The sequence below is a fragment of the Spinacia oleracea genome, chromosome 4 (genome assembly GCF_020520425.1).
Source record: "Spinacia oleracea cultivar Varoflay chromosome 4, BTI_SOV_V1, whole genome shotgun sequence".
NCBI classification, from domain to species: domain Eukaryota; kingdom Viridiplantae; phylum Streptophyta; class Magnoliopsida; order Caryophyllales; family Amaranthaceae; genus Spinacia; species Spinacia oleracea.
Window position 1 is genome coordinate 168,011,678 of NC_079490.1, and position 21,002 is coordinate 168,032,679.

At 37.2% G+C, this 21,002-nt stretch overlaps 3 protein-coding genes across 5 annotated transcripts; all 3 read right to left on the minus strand.

The window, feature by feature from the left end:
• Positions 1–503: 503 nt before the first annotated feature.
• LOC110801863 (uncharacterized) lies at positions 504–7,029 on the minus strand. 2 transcript variants are annotated; one of them, XM_022007273.2, is made up of 9 exons: positions 6,723–7,029; positions 6,301–6,407; positions 5,010–5,108; positions 3,720–3,833; positions 3,190–3,309; positions 2,871–2,984; positions 2,393–2,490; positions 1,646–1,856; positions 504–857 (listed from the first exon to the last, which is right to left on the minus strand). In XM_022007273.2, the coding sequence occupies exons 2-9, from the start codon at positions 6,377–6,379 to the stop codon at positions 772–774; spliced, it is 921 nt and encodes a 306-aa protein (XP_021862965.1). In that variant the 5' UTR covers positions 6,380–6,407; positions 6,723–7,029; the 3' UTR covers positions 504–771. The 2 variants fall into 2 exon arrangements, with proteins under 2 accessions (XP_021862965.1, XP_021862966.1); XM_022007274.2 differs by having other exon boundaries at positions 3,199–3,309; positions 6,723–7,020.
• Positions 7,030–8,583: 1,554 nt separating this feature from the next.
• LOC110801858 (putative disease resistance protein RGA3) lies at positions 8,584–13,897 on the minus strand. Of its 2 annotated transcripts, XM_022007268.2 has the most exons (3): positions 11,194–13,897; positions 9,588–10,971; positions 8,584–9,187 (listed from the first exon to the last, which is right to left on the minus strand). In XM_022007268.2, the coding sequence occupies exons 1-2, from the start codon at positions 12,005–12,007 to the stop codon at positions 10,256–10,258; spliced, it is 1,530 nt and encodes a 509-aa protein (XP_021862960.2). In that variant the 5' UTR covers positions 12,008–13,897; the 3' UTR covers positions 8,584–9,187; positions 9,588–10,255. The 2 variants fall into 2 exon arrangements, with proteins under 2 accessions (XP_021862960.2, XP_056698621.1); XM_056842643.1 differs by having other exon boundaries at positions 9,588–13,896.
• A 29-nt stretch (positions 13,898–13,926) lies between these two features.
• Positions 13,927–19,999, minus strand: LOC130472170 (disease resistance protein RGA2). The gene is made up of 2 exons (XM_056842644.1): positions 19,480–19,999; positions 13,927–17,845 (listed from the first exon to the last, which is right to left on the minus strand). The coding sequence occupies exons 1-2, from the start codon at positions 19,509–19,511 to the stop codon at positions 17,017–17,019; spliced, it is 861 nt and encodes a 286-aa protein (XP_056698622.1). The 5' UTR covers positions 19,512–19,999; the 3' UTR covers positions 13,927–17,016.
• Between the last annotated feature and the right edge of the window lie 1,003 nt (positions 20,000–21,002).

Here is a 21,002-nt window from a genome sequence, read left to right on the forward strand (position 1 = left end):
TGAATTTAAGCCATACGAATTACTCCGTACACGAAAGCACATTGTTGCTATTTGCAAAGTTACTCCATAATCTTATTGACTTGGTTTTATAGAATTATAGGCGAAGTAAGAAGTAATGTCAAGCCTCAAGTGGCTAGTTATGGACACAAGTGACCCAAATATAACCATTTTTAGTATCAACATAAAATATACCAGTACCAAAAACGCAAATGATTTACAAAGCATATTTGCTACTTCTAATACCAAATTAAAGGATATCAGTACATGCCAACTAACTTAATTGGTAAAGTCTTAAGGGAGTGGTACCCTAGACCTGGGATTGAATCTCGTCTACATCATTTATCGCCTTGCTCTTTGTGGCTCTCTCTATAAAAAAAAATAAAAAAAATCAATGGGTACCAATACAAGCCACTTGTGATATTGGCATAAGCCACTTGAAGCTTAGAGTTTATCGAAGTAGCCAGGCAAATCTAGCACATAATTTTTATTTTACCAGGATCATCTTTTCTGAAAAATGGACAATGCAATAGAAGTAATTACGATCGACGTATCTGTTTAATGAAACCACATATACTAATTGAGAATACTGTTATTATACTAACTATTCTTACCAACACAAAAAAAGACTTACAGCACGTACAAAACTGTAAAAATGCTAAGTACATTGTCAAACACAGAAGGTAAAGTGGTTTCAGCTTGTTACAATTGGACAACCAAGTTTCTGAATGTTTCCTTTGTTTTAGAACTTCTTTTGCTTTGGAAAGGAAACATTCAGTAAGGTTTAAACTTCCTAGCAGCTCGTATCTGCTGTATCCGTTTCTTGTCCTCTTCAAATTTACTTTGCAGTTTCATAACCTCTGCAAACAGAAAGAGTTGATTCAATACAGGATACTTAAAAGCTCAAGAAAATAATGAAATGAATCTGCATCTACAATTGTCTACAAAAGAACCAAAATCTGATCATTTACAGGAAAATCCAGAGTGAAGAAGATTGCAACATGTAAACAAATTGTAATTCACAAATTTTACAAGACGGACTTTGAAAATATTCCCCGAAACCAGTTGAGCATTAAAAGAGTATCAGACAATGATTCTTCTGTACTGCTGGCCAAAAACAATCTTCTTTGGACGGCATAAAGTGGAAGGGGAATGGATACACAATTGCAGTGGTTGGAAGGGGAATGTAACAGAACTTACACAAATAGGTTGTGGCAGTTATGGGGTGAACAGAACAAATAAATATGTTAACTTCATAGATGTAATATTGTAATTGAGTGACTCTACTATGTTCCAAAAGTTACAGTCAGAATGAACGTTGCAAGTTGTAAAAAATCCCCAAGTATGAGGAAATGAGAAGTCAAAACTTGAAATGTGTTGCTGACAACACAACACATGGTAATGTAATACGGATACCCCCATTTTGTTCTGTAGTTGGGGGTTTATCGGGTTGTTCATCAAGAATGTTGGAAGTCTCAAGATGAATGAAGAACATAAATTAGCACTAATTAAAATATGGTTATAATACTTATAAAAGCCATCAACATATTGAGCTTAAGTGGAAGCCTAATATAAAGAGGATTTCTATGGCATCCCACTTCCGAAGTAACAAATTGACCTAAAGAGCATGAATAATATGAGAACATACCACTTCTGTGTGCTTCTTTCCTCTGGAATCGGTAGAAATCTAGCCCAACATCCTTACTCTTTTTCTTGGCTAATTTGTCGCGAACAGCAGCCTCCGCTACAGACCCAACAGCAACACCACTATCAGGATCAGTTGTCCTTTTGCCACCCTTGCGATGAACAACAACAGTCCATCCCTCCTCTGTAAGCTTGGTTTCTCTCTCTCTTCTTGCCTGTGATATAAAACCAAGACAATTAAACACATATCGAGGAGGCAGTTAGCGTAGCCATACACCACTGAGAAACAGAATTCAGATTTGAACACCAACAGATTACCAAAGAAAAATAGCTAAAACTGAATTATACGTGTAGGACTAGAATTTGTTAATTTGTCCCAAATACACAACAATGTAAAAGGAATTCCCGGACAATCACAAGGCATTTATTTCACATCAAGGGACGATTCCCAACAATGCGTTCAGAACAGTAACTGGATTTTAAAATAATGTAACCATCTGCTCTTAGTTTTAAATTTAAAAGGTCTACAGTAAAGCAAGAAGAATACAAGAGCACGCACACTCCAATAAAAAGCCTAGTACTGCTTGTTTGTATGTGCTTCAGACACAAATGTATGAATCTATATTGAGAAGCAATTACATATTAAAATGGCAGACGAAGGGGTTTGAAATAATGACACCACTTTGAAGTTTTAACCAATTGTTATTATTGGAGAAGCATCTGAAACAACGAGGAGAAAAAGAAAATTCACCTGCTCCTCCTGCTCCTCATGTGCAGTTATAAAGTTGTCAATCTGTTCTTGCAGCACCTTCACTCCGGGTCTCCTATCGTGGAATTCCTTAATCCACTCTGTAATATATGTTAACCCAAAAGGTCATGCTAAATGTTGCATTCAAAATTCATACAAAACTCCGCTGAGAAAATCATGAAACAATGAGGACGCTGACATAAAATGCAAAGAGAAAAACCACAGAACGTAAAATGTGACCTCAGGTAACCTCAGAAAGAATAATATAATATCAAATTTCAACAACTCCAGATTTGTAGGATTTAAGGCTAAAAAGAAGATAAATTTTACTCTTTTTAGAGGGATCATAGCAAAATGTAAAGACATGATTCCTTCGTTGTCAGATTCATCAGTCATCCAATGACAACAAAAGAACCAAGACGATCACACATCGATTTGGAAACGCTTTAAAGTAACATAAATGGAAAGTACTTTTGCATACTTTTCATGCCTTTGGAGTCATCTTCCACTCCTGAAGAGATTTGATATACGTCATCCGTGGCAACTTCTTGCATCTTACCATCCTTTTTCTTTTTATGAGCCTTCTTTGACTTTCCTTAACAAAAGAAAAAAAATTATGTCAACATAATACCAAAATCTCACAACAGCGGGTGAGATGATAAACATGCAAGTACCTGGTGTGAATTATTATCTTCTCCTAGACACAATTTGTCTATAAGCAGGTGCAGTTCATCATTACAATGATGCATGTTTAAAGAAAAGAGAAACAGAAGGGAGAAACCATTCCTAGAGAAACAAACCTTTTTCACCTTTTAGAGAATTATCTGGATCTGGTTCATCATTCGCAATCACCACTATGTTTGGTTCACTTGATGGAGGATTATCCTTGCTTTTATTCTTAGGAGCTTTCTTTGACTTATCTACAGAAAAAGGGAAAGCTTGCTAAGAGAATAACAAATCAGTTCTTATCTCCAATTTCCATCTAATGAAGTATTTCATTGGTTGCATGCTTTTGTATTTTCTATCTATTTCAGGCTTCAGATACTCCCTTCATCAGGAAACATTCTAAGAGTTCAGTTAACTGTTCCATTTTTTAAAACAACCTGAGATGTACTCCCTCCATCCCATTTTCACAATCCTGTTTCATTTTTAAGAAAGAAAACTAACACTTCGTACTTGACTAGATTCTTACTATTAATCCTGTCTCATTTTTTTTATTCTTTACAAAATGCAAGTAAATAGTGTGAATTCTGAAGACACAAGCATTAAGATGATGCATGTTTTAAGAAAACAGAAACAGAAGGGTAAACCCATTCATAAAGCAACAAACCTTTTTTTCTTTTCAAGGAATCCTCTGCATGTGGTTCATCATTCATCACCATGCTTGGTTCACTCGATGGAGGATTTTCCTTGCTTTTGTTTTTACGAGCTTTCTTCGACTTATCTACAAGAAAGCGAAAGCTCACTAAGAGAAAAACAAATCACAATTATATCTCCAATGCCATATAATATCATACTTTCTATTTTCTATCATCTACGGAGTACTTCAGATACTCTTTTTATCAGGAAGAACATTATCAAAGTTCAGTTAAGTAGTTAACCATTCCATTCTTTTAAACAACTTGAGATGTACTCCCTGCATCCCATTTAACAGTCCCATTTCATTTTTAAGAAATCAAAGTAACAAGCATTTGACTAGTTTCTTTAGTAAAATATTCTGTAGTAAATTATGAGGTAAAAAAATACTCCGTAGTAATAAATACAATTATACAATGTACTTATTGTATTTATTTTAATTTTTTCGTTTTAAACTTTACTTATTTTTACTATCCCTTATAATATTTTTTCTATAGTATATATTTTTACCTCTTATTTTAATTTCATTACTTACATTTTCCCCCTCTTCCTTATTTATTCTTTTAACTTCTCGTTCCTGTCTAGTTTGATTGGTCACATTGACGATCTTCTATATCGATTCATGTTAGCCGACCCCAAATCATTTTAGGACTAAGGCTTTGTTGTTGTTGTTGTAGTAAATTATGAGGTACTCAAGCTTGCAACGGAAGTACTGCTAACATGCTTGAATTTTGACAAATAAATAAATTCAGACATAAATCTTTTATCCAGGAAAAAAAGAACAAAAAGGTTCAAAGAAAGCCTTTACTCTTTAATGAGGCCTGCATAAGTCATGTTAGACTGATGCTCCCTTAAAGTTTTCATTTCCATGGTTTGATCAATTCTTTGGGGCCTTGGGGGAGAAGTACCACTACCCTCTTTAGACAGAAGAAATATACACTGGTCTATTCTAGTCAAAGGGAAAGTAAGAATCCGTTTGGTTTGGTGTAAAACGTTTTCAGTGCAAAATGATTTTCCAAGGGAAAACACAATTCCAAACTAGTTTTCCTTTGTTTGGTTTCTTAAAAGGAAATGGGAGAAGATGGTGAAGATTCAGGGGAAGAAGGAAAAGGTTTTCCACCTCTGAGGGAGTTATGGAAAATTATTTTCCATCCCTTGCCAAACCAAACAACGTAAAATGATTGAAAAGGGGAAAATCATTTTCCATGATAACATTTTACACCCTACCAAACGGAGCCTAAATGAGCATGCAATATGGACTTACGAGCTTTCCGATCTGCTCCAGCTACATGATCCTTATTCTTCTCAACAATAGCACACTTGTCATCACGTTGAAAAGGAAATAAACCCCATGCACCTTCACCTGAAAAATATCCCAGAAGATACAATTTATAACACCGGCAAGAGCCCATCTCCTAGAGAAGAATATTTTAGAAACTGGTACAGGGGAAAAAGAGTCCTTTTGTTTGAACCACAAATTTGGAAAGTAGCATGAAGGAATAGCCTGGTTAACCAAGGGAATGGCAAACAAAAACACATTGAAATTTACTTATGATGCATAGAATGCTAGCAGGCTTTGGTAACTAAACTGTACACTGTTTCACCCCTCGCACCATGCACCCAGAAGTTAGCGTGATTCAATTATGTGTAATAAAATCAATAAAGACTTCTCCTTTTAACTCACTAAAGGATGCAGCTAGCATCACTGCTAACAGTGCTAAGTACTAAGCTTAGTTCAACTAAGCCACAACTACAGAATTTCAGTTCGATTATATAACATATAGGCTAAGAAGTGCCAATCTTTTGACCAATCGGTACTACAAAATAGCATATAGTACTATGAATTTCTTTTACATTACCATTCCCCATATTCTAATTTCTAATAGTAAGACCCAAAAATTATATCAGGGAATAAGGGACACATCAGCATATTTATCCAGTTTCTTGTGATCTCTCCCCCACACTCCAAACATCAATGCACTTCCAACATCCTGCTTACTACAACGAGTAAATTAAGAACCTTTTCCCGCCTCACTCTTTTCCTATGGGAAGCAGTTTACGAACACTTTGAAGATAGAAGGGAAAGGAAGGGGAGGGAAAGAGGAGGGGGAAAGGGGTGAATTGGTGCTCTCTACTTTCCCTTCAAATCTCCCGAATTTCGGAGGACTGATGTTTATCACCCCAACCCCTTATCCAAACAACTGAGCTTGTTCCCCTCCCTTTATCAGTTTATCCCTTTCTCTCCCGTTATCTTATCCAAACAAAGTGCAAATATCCATTGTGAATAACATGAAGACAAAAATCTAATCATCACAAAGCAAATGCATTAATGCTGCCACAAGCTATATGATGTTGAAATGAAGCTAAATACATTTAAAAGTTATTTTCTTTGCATACATATGCACAAGTGTCAAGTCCAATCAAATTTTACTCCTCATAGAGCAACCTATTGGGTACATGAAGATGATTATAACTACAAAGAAACAAAGCGTTGCACGAAAAGTAACAAGATCAAATTACAAAACCCCTAAAGACACGAGTAAGATGAACAATACCCATTTTAACGAGCTCGTGACCGCGTTTTTTGATCTTCTTCATCTTCTTTATCTTCTTTTCAGGTTTGATGCTTCCCATTTCTATTCGCTATAACCCAGAAACAGCCCTGAAGCACCAATTTCATGTTTAATTACTAACCAAATGACATAACCCACTAAGGAATTTCATCAAACACCTTGCGGGCATTAAAATTCAATCACCCAACAGCAGAAACTAGTAAATTAACAAAACTTTATTTGAAAAATATGTGTTAGCAACTTAGCACTAATAGCGTAAGAAAGCAGAGATCAAACATAACTTGGAAAATGTAGAGATTCAATAATACCAGTCCCACCGAATTAAAACAGGTAAACTAGTCCAAGCACACAATTAATCATGAACAAGAAATTGAAATTCAATTTTAAAACCACTAAAAAGGTACCTGAAGCGCTGAACGTCTCCTTCTCCTTGTAGAGTAATACGGCGACGGAGTTGGTGAGTGGTAAGGGGCGGTCCGGCGGAGCTTCAGCAGTTCAGCTTCTCGTAGACTACGTCGTAGTGGGCGCGCGGTGAGGTGAGCCGCAGAGCTGGTGACGGTGGTGTACCCGTAAGCCGGTGACGTTGGTGGACCTAGGGGGCGGTGAGGGCAGAGGGCTGGGCAAGTGGGCGGCGCTGTGGGGAGCAGGGGAGGAGAGGAGTAGGTGTTACGCGAAATAGGTCTGAAACTCTATCGGGTCTGCACTCTGTACATTTTTTTTTTTTTTTGGCGATTTTTTTATTTTATTTTTAAATTTGTTATTCCTGTCCCGAAATACTCGCACCGTTTTGACTTTTTACACTATTTACCTAATTAATTTTGACCCTATTTTATTTCTAGTATATGAAGACAAATGTTAGTATATACTATATTGTTGACTTCATCTTAATATATATTTTCAAATATTAATATTTTATATATTTTTATAATATGTGGTTAAAGATATTGGTGGTCAAAGTTGTGCATTGACAAATGTATCCACCTAAAACCGTGCGAGTTTATTTATCTTTTTCAAAAATTCGCTGGACTCTCCATAGTTCCGCAGCGTATCAATATTTTTAGACCAAGGCACCATTGGTATAATGGGGTTAGGAGGATTACTGGATTAGTCATTGTATTTGTGAAAGTATAAGCATCAATTATACGAATTACTTGTCAAAATGATAACTTTGATAAATCACGAATTCATATTTGTTTTTTGAATCTAAAATCACAAATTCATTTGATGTTCTTTAATATTGTAGTTTTTGGATGTAAAAATATAAAAGAAGGTAACCATACGATTATGCTTAACGATTTCCCATTCTATTTATGTTAGATTCCAACACGATAAAAATTCACTCCTACACAGATCAGCTACCCTAGGTGCATTTCAACACGGGTGTATAATAGAGATACTCTATAAAACCAATTACAGCGGTCAAAGACGTCATTAGCAACGTCAAACTATGTTTGGTTGATGTTGGTCTGAGCATTGTGTAAATATTTTGCCTTGCAGTAACAAGTCAGCAACACCCATCAATTAGAAAGAAAAACCAAAAGTTTTCAAACTTGTTTTAGAGGTTTTTATTAACCTGCAAATTAGTACAGTACTCTTCTTCTCGGCAACACTCGTTGCGTTATTTGACCGTATTTGTATTTTGTAAATGTACAGTAGTAAGGCCAGACACCTTCCTGTATCAGTGATTAAGTGAATATAGCGTAATTAAGAGTAAAATGTTGAAAGATTGCATAACTTGCAAAAGACTCGCTGAAAGTTCTCTTCATGAAAGTCTTGTGACACTACCAAGACAGTATACCTGATCAAAAGGCGGTCCGGGCGGGCCTGGCCAAGCTTCGGGCTAATTTTCTGTGCCCAAAATCCGCTATTTCGGGTCAAAAATAATGGCCTTTTCAGGCCAATTTCGGACCGGCCCAAATTTATAACTAAAATTGATGTTTTACGTGCCCAAAGTCTGCAATTTTTTTAAAAAGTTCGGGCCGGGATCTTCTGCCCAAAACCCAGTTACTTCGGGCCATGTTGTTGATCAGCTCTACAAGAGAGTCACCTTCCTTAGTGACTTCACAATGGACAAGCTTGCATCATTGTACAGGACCCGAGAAGCATAAGCCAAAACACGCCATTAAACCAAGCCAAAGCATACAACTCTACCTAAATAGTAGAAAAGTTTAGCTTAATCAAGCTTATGGTCTAAAATTGATCATTATATACATAAAAGTATAAAACAATTGGCACCCTCCTTCTAGTAGATATACAAGAATCCCAGCCAAAAAAAAAGAGTAGATATACAAGAAGTAGCAAGAGAACACCTGCATATAATATACCCAAAAGGATGCATGATAACAAACTCTTGAACTAGAGAAATAAATACTAGTGCTTAAATGGAAGCAAAATATGAATCCTTACTATCTCTTACATAGTAAAAGTGGTTGTAGAAGATTTTTCCAGACCACACAAAGCCAGTAACAAAACACAATCTAGTTGAAATGTAAATTACAGTACATTGACATGTACTCGTCTCTTACGGAGTGATTCGAGTCCAAAAACCGAACACTTATAACTTGCAAGCAATCCACTGATCCACCTACTGAAATTCATCTTTCAATTGTCCACTTTGCGAATCTAAAATGATGATATGCACAACTGATTAACTGAATACTGCAGGAGAAACAAGTCAAACAACAGCGCGTGCTCTTCAGACCAAGCAGGGCCTATACGAATTATTGAAAGACAGTCTTTAGGTTTTGCGACACCAACAGCATCCTGTTTTTCCAGATTCAGACCACAGAGGAGTGAGGACTGAGTCACTCTGAGTGACACACATACAGCATTGCAGCATTCACATGAGAGCAGTCTCTCAATGGTGTTCCTGAGTCATTGTAAAAAAAGTCCAAACAAAAAGGCAAAATTGTTAGAAGATGTATTTCATTCTACTCGCTTATTAATCTATGAAATTCTTTGTTCGTAGGAAAATTAAAATGCTGCATAAGTATAGGCATGGTGTTTTCCTTTCCACCATCACTTTTTTTGAAGTACTACCTCCAATCCTTAATATTCTTTATGACCAAAGCACAATCGATGAACCAATAGGATAAGTTTTTTTTTTCTTTCCTTTATTGATCCATCATTGCTCACCAGTACACAAATCTTTATCTTCCTAATTGAGTTATAAAATAATACCAAAAAACAATTAAGTAGAATTATAATTTTGAAAAAAAAACATATTGTAAGATAAAAAATGAAAATCTATGAAGTAGATAGGTGCTAACCTGGAGGCCATTGAGTCAGATATATTTAAGATCTAAATCGGGGATGTGGCGTATTTTGGAGCAGTCTTCTCCATCTGGTTCTGGTTCTGGTTCTGGTTCTGGTTCTGGTTCTCGACATCTTTCCCTCAACCCATCACAACTTGATATGGAAAGAGATGTGAGGGAGGGGATGCGGCTTATTGATTCTGGCAACGACCTCACTTTGTGGCAAACCATAATAGTCAGTGTTCTTAAAGACGTGAGGTGATGGAGCCATTCTGGAAGGTCTTCTAAGTTTTCGAGACGTTCAATAACGTGGGTTTCAAGGGAAAACAAGTATTGAATCCCCTTGGGCAGTTTTACAACCTTTGGAAGATTGTGAGTTTATGAAAGGCTTTCCATGGCATCCCATCTTCCTTTTCTTCCAATTCCAGTTTATGGCAGTCCGAAAGTCGGAGACTGTGCAAGTTGATCATATGCTCTATTCCTCCTCCTAACAGACTCTTTAGGTTCATTGCAGGTTTTCAATTGACAATACGTGTCTTACCCAACTCTCTGCATAACTAGACAGAATCTCCACCTCAGAAAAGATTAATTTGAGAGATCTAATACTTTGTAAAGACTCCCCAAAAAGAGAATTCACTAACCCCATATTGTCTATTTCTAAAGTATTCAAATTAATAATGTCATCACCAGTAGGGGTTGAACTTGTTTGCTCTCTTCTCTTTCACATGTGGAATTCCAGGAAAAGATGTCAAATTTGGGCAACCAAAGATCGTCAATTTATGAAGACCAGGGATGACACCATCCGTTTCCACCCCTACTTCTGGTCTCCACCATCCCTTTAACTTTGGAAAATTCCACAGAATAAGCTCCTCAAGTAAAGGAAAACAAGGAATATTACCCTTATCATCCTCCATGTACTCTACACCGGGCATGTTATCGAGTTGAAGGATTTTGAGATGCTGGAGTTGACTCAGCTGTGGCAAATGTTGCAACCTTTCAAAACGCTCCAGACAGATTCTAACAAGTCGTGGTAAATTGGCCGCAATTGCTGCAACCCAACCTGGCAATCGGATGCTTTTATATCCATAAATCTTAATCAGTATAAGATCATGGTGGGGTTGGAGGACTTCCAGTAATCTTTCATCAAGAACAATTGGTGTTTCGTACTTAGCCCCCTTTATTACTAAAGCCTTGATGTGTTTTTTGCTTAACAAATATGATCCCTCCTCGGCATTTGTTGCATCATATGAATAACTCTCTCTAAATTGAATTTTAAGTTCACCTCTAAGGTTATTTAGAGGCATCAGTTCTCTAAGCTGACCGATGTGCACTTGGTTAGAACTTCCTCCACCCAAAACAAACGTTGACAGCGTGTTAAGATTAATCAAACTACCCATACCTGCAGGCATATGAGTCAATGCATCACACCCAGATATATCAAGGTGCCTAAGATTAACTAATTCTCTCAAGTCCTCCGGCAACTCTTTTAGTTGTACACAATATTTTAGCTTTAATACTTGCAAATTATACAGCTTTGAAATCGATTTAGGAAGCCTCTCCAGATCACGATTGAAAGAGAGATCAAGATATCTTAAATGTAATAGGTTGTTTAATGAATTACCTAAAGATCTTATATGAAGCCTACTCAAGTCCAACACCCGTAAATGCCTGCAATTTGCAAGTATTATGGCCACGTCAGATTCACAAAATACTTCATCATCAAAACCAGGTCGTTGAAGTTGAAGGAGAGTACGCATTATCCTCATCTTGCCCAAAGTATCACCCGCACAAGGCAACAGGGAATGCCTAACAGCAACTGAGACATGATGAATTTTCTTGTTCAGATGGCTTGTGCTAGTATCCATCACTAAGCACGACTCTTTTCCAGCTACTACTTGTGTGAGATCATGGATCAAATCGTGCATTTTGACTGAATAAATTTCACCATGCTCATCCATTACCATATCTTGAAAAAAGCATCTCTGCAACAAAATTGAAAAATATTCCTCACCAACATCTTCTTCATTTCGAATTTTCTTCGGACATTCAAGACAACCCTCTGCTAACCAAAGATTGATCAGAAACTCTTTCCTGATTTCATAATCCTTGGGGAAGAGTGCACAATAGCTGAAACAGGTCTTTAATTCACGAGTAAGATGATAGTAACTAAACTTCAATATTTGCATTATACCATCTTCACCTTGCCTTATCTTAGCCAAATCTATTTCTTGAAATGACAGCCACTTGCTTTTATCTTGATCATACAGCATGCTGCCTATTACCCTTATTGAGAGAGGAACATTTGCACATTTTTTCACAATATTTTTTCCAACGACAACAAGTGCATCGTCTACCTGTTTACTCCCTTGGTTAAATGCTATTCTCTCAAACAAGCACCAAGAATCTTCATCTGACAAACCTTTCAGCTCGTGCATAGGATAATCTCCTATAGCTCTTGCCACCCTTTGTGAGCGGGTAGTTACGATAATTCTACTTCCCTCTACACCCAAAAGCAAGAAATCTCTTAACTTAGCCCATTCGTTGCGATCCTCCTTCCAGACATCATCAAGAACTAGAAAGTACCGTTTGCCTTGAATCCGTTGACGAACTGTTATAGGAGAACTCTTTATTCTCTTTAATTTTCAGTTTTTAAATCCAAATGATCAAATGTGATCATTGGAAGTTTTGGCGGGAAAGTTAGTTAAAGTTGTTAGCTAGCTTGAAGAATAAGTTGCTTAAAATTAGGGGGTTTGTTAGAGAGTTAGTTAGCTGTTTTTGGCAGCTTATAAACTAATTCGGGTACATTGTATTAGCATCATAATACAATACAAATCTTCCCAAACTCTCTCTCTCTCTCTCCTTTCATCTGAATTCTGAATTCTCTTCTTCTTCTTATCTCTGAGTCACATTCTTCTTTTAGAATCTGTTGTTGGCTTCCATTAAAGGAGAGCTATCCGAGCTCCCTTATCATTGGTATCAGAGCCAATCGCTGCTAAAAAAAAAACTCTCTCCCTGCAGTTGATTGAAGCTAGAACTGGCTGCTGCTACCAGAAGAAAGGCAGCTATGGAGGATCAATTCAAAAATTTAGAAAAGAGGTTGGAGGAGCAGAACTCCAAACTCGAAGATCAGAACAAAAAAATGGAGCAAAAATTCGAAGAGATGATGAAGTTTATGCAGACTCTTAAGGATTCAGCAACTAGCAATGAAGATACTTCATTCTCGACTCCAAAATCTCAACCTCACAGAACACTAGGTATGAATCCCAAGCTTACTTTTCCTAAATTTGATGGCACCAACCCTAGAATTTGGGTAAAAAAATGCTGCAAGTACTTCTCATTATGTAAAGTCCCTGAGGAACAGAAGGTGGATCTTGCCTCTCTCAACATGACAGATAAGGCTGAGAGTTGGGTGATGAATTATTTGTCAGTTAGAAAAAGTATAATAGTTGATTGGAATGATTTTGTGGCCGATTTGTATGCTAGATTCAGGGATAGTTCAGCACAAAATGTGGTTGAAAATTTTAATAAATTGCAGCAAACTGGTTTATTAGAGGATTATGTGGATGAATTTGAGAATTTGAGGTCAATCATGATGATGAATAACCATATCTTGCCTGAAACTTACTTGTTGGAAAGATTTGTTGGTGGACTTAAAGCAGCTGTTAAACCTTTTGTTAAAGCCTTTAAACCTGATTCCATTTCTGAAGCCATTGATTTGGCTAGGTTACAGGAGGAGAATCTGGTAGCTACAAAAACAACCTACAAACAACCATTTTATAGCCCAAAGCCATTGCAGTCTGTACCACTCCTAACCAACAGCAAACCACCACTCTTACCTACACCACAAATTAAACCAAATACCACCTTATCCTTGACCAAATACCCACAACAAAGAACAAAAAACTTCAAATACATACCAGCTGATGTCAGGCAAGAAAAGATTGCCAAGGGATTGTGTTACTACTGTGATGCTCCATATGACAGGAATCACAAGTGTCAATTTAGGGAACCACAGTTATTTACTGTAGAGATTCCAGGTGATATTATTGAAGAACTCAGTGATAGTGATGAGTTGGATCTAGAGAGAGAGAGAGAGAGAGAGAGTTTGGGAAGATTTGTATTGTATTATGATGCTAATACAATGTACCCGAATTAGTTTATAAGCTGCCAAAAACAGCTAACTAACTCTCTAACAAACCCCCTAATTTTAAGCAACTTATTCTTCAAGCTAGCTAACAACTTTAACTAACTTTCCCGCCAAAACTTCCAATGATCACATTTGATCATTTGGATTTAAAAACTGAAAATTAAAGAGAATAAAGAGTTCTCCTATAACAATATATTGTTATAGGAGAACTCTTTATTCTCTTTAATTTTCAGTTTTTAAATCCAAATGATCAAATGTGATCATTGGAAGTTTTGGCGGGAAAGTTAGTTAAAGTTGTTAGCTAGCTTGAAGAATAAGTTGCTTAAAATTAGGGGGTTTGTTAGAGAGTTAGTTAGCTGTTTTTGGCAGCTTATAAACTAATTCGGGTACATGGTACATGGAGATTGTGTGTGGATTATAGGGAACTAAATAATAGAACTGTGAAGAATAAATTCCCTATACCAGTGATTGATGAACTATTGGATGAATTGTCTGGGGCTGCTGTGTTTTCTAAGCTTGATCTTAGATCTGGTTACCACCAAATGAGAGTTAGTCCATCAGACATATACAAAACAGCTTTCAAAACCCATACTGGACACTATGAGTTCCTTGTTATGCCATTTGGCCTTACCAATGCTCCAGCTTCATTCCAGAACTGGATGAATCAGGTATTTAAACCTCTTTTAAGAAAATGTGTCTTAGTCTTTTTTGATGACATATTGGTGTATAGCAGGACTCTAGAAGACCACTGGACTCATCTGGCAATGGTGTTTGAGTTAATGAAAGCTAACTATATGTTTGCAAAGTTAAGCAAATGTGTATTTGCTACTGAAAAGGTGGAATATCTAGGCCATTATATAGCTGCAGATGGTGTTCATACAGATCCAAACAAGATAAATGCTGTACAAAGTTGGCCAGTTCCCTCTACTATTAAGGAACTAAGGGGCTTCCTGGGTTTAGCAGGATATTACAGGAAATTTGTCAAAGGATATGCAGTCATTAGCAAACCCTTAACTGATCAATTGAAGAAAGGTGGATTCCAATGGAATGATCAAGCCCAAGCTGCATTTGAGAAACTTAAAGCAGCTTTGGTAACTGCTCCTGTTTTGGCCATTCCCAACTTTGACAAGCAGTTTGGGGCAGTGTTAATGCAAGATGGACATCCTCTAGCATTCATTAGCAGAGCCCTTGGGCCTAAATGGCAACAATTATCAGTGTATGAGAAGGAGCTTTTGGCAATTGTGTTTGCTGTCCAAAAATGGGAGCAGTATTTGATGGGGAACCATTTCCTTATCAAGACAGATCAAAAAAGTCTTAAATGGCTCCTACAGCAGAAGATATCCACTCCTTTTCAGCAATTTTGGTTATCTAAACTCATGGGTTTTGACTATGAAATTCAATACAAAAGTGGCAAGGAAAATCTGGCTGCTGATGCCCTATCTAGACTACCAGGTGCTGAAATATTGATTATGGCTATGTCAGTTGTGGATTCCAATTTGGCTAGTTTAATTCTAGCTAGCTATCAAGCTGATGATGCTTTGAAAGAAGTGTTGCACTCTCTTTCTCAAGGCCAACTGGTGGAAGGGTATTCTCTGCAGAATGGACTTTTGAAACACAAAAACAGAATTGTGGTGGGGCCTGATTTGGATCTTAGACACAAGATTATTGAGTGGCAACATTCAGCTCCTGAAAGTGGACATGGGGGAAGAGAATTGACCATCCAAAGAATAAAAGCTATCTTTGCTTGGAGGGGATTAACTAAGGATGTCAGAAACTTTGTTAGGCAATGTGTTACTTGTCAATCAACCAAGTATGATACAGCTGCATCTCCTGGTTTACTCCAGCCTTTACCAATTCCGGAACAAGTATGGGTGGATGTATCCATGGATTTCATCTCTGGATTACCTAAATCTGGTGGGAAAGATGTGATTTTTGTGGTTGTTGATAGGTTAAGTAAATATGCACATTTCATGGCTATTTCTCATCCTTATACAGCTGTTTCAGTTGCTCAATGTTACTTGGATAATGTTTTCAAACATCATGGGTGGCCAAGATCTATTGTGAGTGATAGGGATGCAGTGTTTTTGAGCAATTTCTGGAAAGGGTTGTTCTCCTTAATGGCACTAGTTTCTTGTTGTCTAGTGCATACCATCCCCAAACTGATGGCCAGACAGAAGTAGTGAACAGATGTGTGGAAAACTACCTTAGATGTATGACTGGTGAACATCCTAAAGACTGGCACATGTGGTTGCCATTGGCACAATGGTGGTACAACACCCATTTTCACACTTCCAGCAAGCTCACACCCTATGAGGTTGTGTATAACCAGTCTCCCCCACTTCACTTGCCTTACTTGCCTGGTGAGTCAAGCAATGCTGAAGTAGATAGAAGCTTAGTGAGGAGAGAAAATATGATAGCTACTCTCAAGTTTCATTTGGCCAAGGCTCAAGAAAGAATGAAAGTACAAGCTGATAAGCATAGGTCTGAAAGAGTGTTTGCAATTGGGGATTGGGTCTGGCTTAAGCTACAAGCTTACAGACAACAAACTGTGCAAAGAAGATCCAACCAGAAGTTGGCTCATCTATTTTATGGTCCATTCCAAGTGTTAGCTCCTGTGGGAAAGGTTGCTTACAAACTGAAGTTGCCTGCAGATGCTAAGATACACAATGTTTTTCATGTATCACAACTCAAGAGGTTCCAAGGAGCACTTCCTATTGCAGCTCACATACCAGATTGGTTTTCTGGCACTGATCCCTCCTTGAACCCTATTCAGCCTGCTGCTATACTTGACAAGCGTGTGGTGATGATTAATGATGTTCCACAGGATCAATATTTAGTCAGCTGGACTGGATTTGCAGACCATGAAGCCACTTGGGAAGCTGCCACTACCTTTCAAGCTCAGTTTCCTACTTTCACAGTTTAAGACTTGAGGACAAGTCTCTTAAAGGGGGAAGTATTGTTATAGGAGAACTCTTTATTCTCTTTAATTTTCAGTTTTTAAATCCAAATGATCAAATGTGATCATTGGAAGTTTTGGCGGGAAAGTTAGTTAAAGTTGTTAGCTAGCTTGAAGAATAAGTTGCTTAAAATTAGGGGGTTTGTTAGAGAGTTAGTTAGCTGTTTTTGGCAGCTTATAAACTAATTCGGGTACATTGTATTAGCATCATAATACAATACAAATCTTCCCAAACTCTCTCTCTCTCTCTCTCTCTCTCTCCTTTCATCTGAATTCTGAATTCTCTTCTTCTTCTTATCTCTGAGTCACATTCTTCTTTTAGAATCTGTTGTTGGCTTCCATTAAAGGAGAGCTATCCGAGCTCCCTTATCACGAACCTCCTTCTGTAGCCCTTCTAGATTAAGCTCAGTACTCTTACCAAGCATCTTGGAAAGGATTTCTTTCAAACCAAATTCTTCAGAGACACAAACCCAAAAGCACAATTCAAATGAACTTTTGATCATATCATCTTGAAACACAAATTGAGCAAGTGCAGTTTTTCCCAACCCACCGATCCCAACAATACTCACAAAAGAAACATTATCTTCAGCAGCATCTGAGTCTTGAAACAGCAGATCCAGAATAGCCTTCTTGTCAGCATCTCTCCCTATAATACTGTGTTCATTCACATAGGAAGATGTTTCTTCTCTCCTCTTAACAGGTATATATACATCACTAAAGCCAAACTTAGCACGATCTTCAGCAATGCCATCCAACTTCATTCTAAGCTTTTTAATCTTGCGAGATGTATTAGCAGCAAAAAGCAACTGGTTCTCACCAGAGAAGAAACGGCGTACCTTTTTGGAGATCTTACCACCAGGCACACTTTTCTGCTTCTGAGCAATAGTGTTGAATTTATCGAACAAATCATCAGCATCATAGACAGCATCTTTGAGCTTGCCAATCCAATCTTTTCCCTCACTGTTGAGTTCCTGGTGTTTGGGCTCTGAATCAAGAAGGACAGCATTGATGGTTTCAACAGTTCGCTCGAGGTCTGCAAGTTGGGATTCATGCGCAAACAAGGAGCAAAGTTGTCTCACCTCCTTAGTTTGCAGTGCAGAAAGCAGCGTCTGAGCAACAGTGAGTACCATACCAGTAGGCAGTAGCCATTTGAAGTGTATTTTCAGAGAACTGAAGCAAAGAAAGGAGGAATGAATTGTGGTGTAGTGTACATCCTCTATGTCAATTATTGTATCTTTTTGCTTTGTTTTTTTTTAGGTTGACGGGGTCAGACTTACAAGTGAGGCCAGTAAAGCCAGCCATCATGTCACACTCAATAAGCTCCATGGCATCCTTTTTTTTGACTTCTACCCCCTATTATAGTATTTTGGAGTATCAAAATTATTGATTTCGATATTTTCTAATAAAATACTCGTAAATAAATATGAACAGGCCAGCTAAAGGGAGGTCCAGGGCACCTACAGCACCGGGCCACAAAATTTTAGGCTCAAAAAGAAATCATGTTGGTTAAACCCCCCAAGAAGTATTTAATAGCTGTTTTATTAAGCATTATGTAATCTTTGTCCCAGTTGGTAGTTAAGACCAGGGTTCGATTCTACAACAGTTTTGAATAGCAAAAATAACCTACTCGTATAAGTTTTGTTTATTAAACGCCAAATAATCTAGAACATAAATAAGTTGCAAAAGCTTGTGTGATGCAACATTCTGAGAATAACCAGCAAAACAGAATTCACCTCAAAACAATATTGCAAGCTACAATTCCATGTCAAGAACAAAGATTAGGCAAAGTGTTGAATTAAAGGAAGATTCTGCAATAGCTACAATAAAACGGTAGCCACCATAATAAAATAAATCTCAGCCTTCTATTTTTATTGACTCGTCAGAACCGTTGATTATGCTGACTTTTTAGTTTTTATTTTTTAATTAAAATTAGTTTTTTAATAAAAATAAAAGCATTAAAAATACCCCACTTTCATAATTCAATCATCCACGTTATGAGGAAGCGGTTTCTCTGTGAAAAAAAACAGATGAACAAAAATTCTGAAACTTCAATTCAAAATTAATGTTCTTGTTGATCTTCATAATCAGGGGGCTTGGTAAAATTTCTGAAACGTCAATCCGACTGCCTAAAATTCCACCCAGTTGAACTATACTATTGCTACAATTTTAATCTTTAAATGATACGGAGTACATATTTACAAATTACAAGTAGCTTTTTGAGGGGAAGTTTTTGAATAATGTTTTCGTTGCTTGTTCATACTTGAAATTTATTGTTTTGGTTTGAAGATGGGGCAAATTAGTGATGTTGGCGAACCCATATTTTTCTTTATCTGTATATATAATCCCATTATTTATTTTATCTATTAAATGCTCTATCTCATACTACATAGTTAACATTCCAATCCAAATTAGCGACCTGCACACTGTATATTTTATTTCATTTGTATATATATTTCCATTATTTATTTATAAAACTGGGGAGGAATCCTAATTTTTTGTTTAAATTTTTTATTTATTTATTAATAAAAAGTCAATGTAATCGACGGTTCTGATGAGTCAACAAAGATAAATGGTTGAGATTCATTTTATTATGGTGGCTTGAATTAAATTAATCAGATAAAATTTGGATCCAGAACAAGCATATGTAAACCCGAACCCGAAACTGAAAACCCGAACTAACCCGATCCCGAACTCAATAAGCTCAAAAATTGAAACCCATTTCTCCCCCATTGCAATCAAATAACAACCCACAACACTAAACTGCAAATTAAAACACTTAATCAAGAAATGAGAGAGAGTTATACCATGGGAATGGTGTAGAAAATGTTGCTAACATGGGGCCAAAGTACGGGCCTGGTCAGAAACGGCTCGAACCCAATCAGGATCACCAATTCACCATAATCAAGGGCATTAACAGAAATCCCAGAAGTAAAATCCAAAAACTCTCGCCCTTCAACATCATACAATTTACAGCGGAGAGCACCAACGGAACTCTGGCGTAGGTCCTCACTATCACCTTTGCGTCTTCCTCCATTATCTGCTTAGTTTTCGCGCCAATTTATGAGGCATTCTTTTTCTGCTGCGAAACGTCGACGTTTATGCATGCTGAAGTTGCGGATGACAGAAATTGCGCGCGCTTATGTTGTCCGGAGGTGAGTGTTGAGAGGTTGAATTGACGACGGAGATTGGTGGACGAAGCGACAGTGTTTCCGAGGATGCAGTGAAACAAAGAAGAGGAGTCATTGGTTCAGTAGAAAGAAGAGAAGTTCTCTATGTAGAAAGGGGTTTTCAACCTTTTTTTTTTTTTTTCTCGAAGGACAGCCAATTGATTATTTACTTGTATTTGACTATTTATACCTACTCCCTCCATTCCTTTTTGTTGTACCCATAAGGAATGTTGGGGTTATTTTAAGAAAACTGAATCTTGGATTGTATTGGGATATGGGTAATGATTGGGTGTAAGAATAATGATTGGGTGTAAGAAAAAGAATAAAGTAAAGAGAGAGAAAGTATTAAATTAATTGGGGAAAAAGTAGATATTTATTAAAGTATTGAAATAAATCAGCAAATAAATTCAGTCACATGGGGCCATGGGACCCATCTGAGATTACATGGACCAATAAGAAAGCAGCAAACAATGAATCACGTTTTTTTGGCTGGAAATTTTGGCCAAACTGTTGACTTTCACTTTTCCCTCCAAAATTTTCCCAAAATAAAAAAACAGGGGATTACATTTTTCCCTCCAAATTTTTGAGGGGTTGTAAAAGTGAATTCCCTTTATAAATAGGGTCACTTTCTCCCACAAAAAAACAAAATCTGACTAAAACCAAGTTCAATAAATACACCAAAAATTCTTCCTCAATTCAGCATTAAAGAGCAAAAAAACAGGGGACTTAATGGCTTCAGATCAAGAGGATGACGATTTCCTCGGTTTTTCTGATGATGAAGGCGACGGCATTAACTCCGATTCTGACTCGGAGGAAGGTGATGATGCTGCTGACTTGGTACAAGCTTCTCAAAATACTGCTGCTGAATTTGGGGACATTGGGTTTAATGAAGATGTACCAAACAGCACTGAATATGTACAGCAAGTACCAGAAGTAGAAGGGGAAGGGCAGCAGCAAACTACCAACTTTCAAGAGGTACCCTTTCTTTTTGATTTGAACTTTCCACCACCATCAGAAAATGCATCACCTCATCATCATCAAACAGCAACACACACAACAGATCATCACAAGCCAAGGACTCCAAGAATAAATAATGAATTGAGGCTAGAAATATTGGTGTTCCTGCTCAATAGAAAGATTCCAGATTCAGAAACTTTGTT

Bases quoted from the DNA above. Each gene is read 5' to 3' on its own strand.
- LOC110801863 (XM_022007273.2), bottom strand. From the start codon at position 6,379: ATGGGAAGCATCAAACCTGAAAAGAAGATAAAGAAGATGAAGAAGATC. The intron at 5,109-6,300 runs GTATTGTTCATC...GATATTTTTCAG, and splicing joins TCACGAGCTCGTTAAAATGG to GTGAAGGTGCATGGGGTTTA. The intron at 3,310-3,719 runs GTTTGTTGCTTT...CTTTTTCTGTAG, and splicing joins TTCCTTGAAAAGAAAAAAAG to ATAAGTCAAAGAAAGCTCCT.
- LOC110801858 (XM_056842643.1), bottom strand. From the start codon at position 12,007: ATGCACGAGCTGAAAGGTTTGTCAGATGAAGATTCTTGGTGCTTGTTT.
- LOC130472170 (XM_056842644.1), bottom strand. From the start codon at position 19,511: ATGTTAGCAACATTTTCTACACCATTCCCATG. The intron at 17,846-19,479 runs GTATAACTCTCT...TCTTTGCTTCAG, and splicing joins TTTTCTACACCATTCCCATG to TTCTCTGAAAATACACTTCA.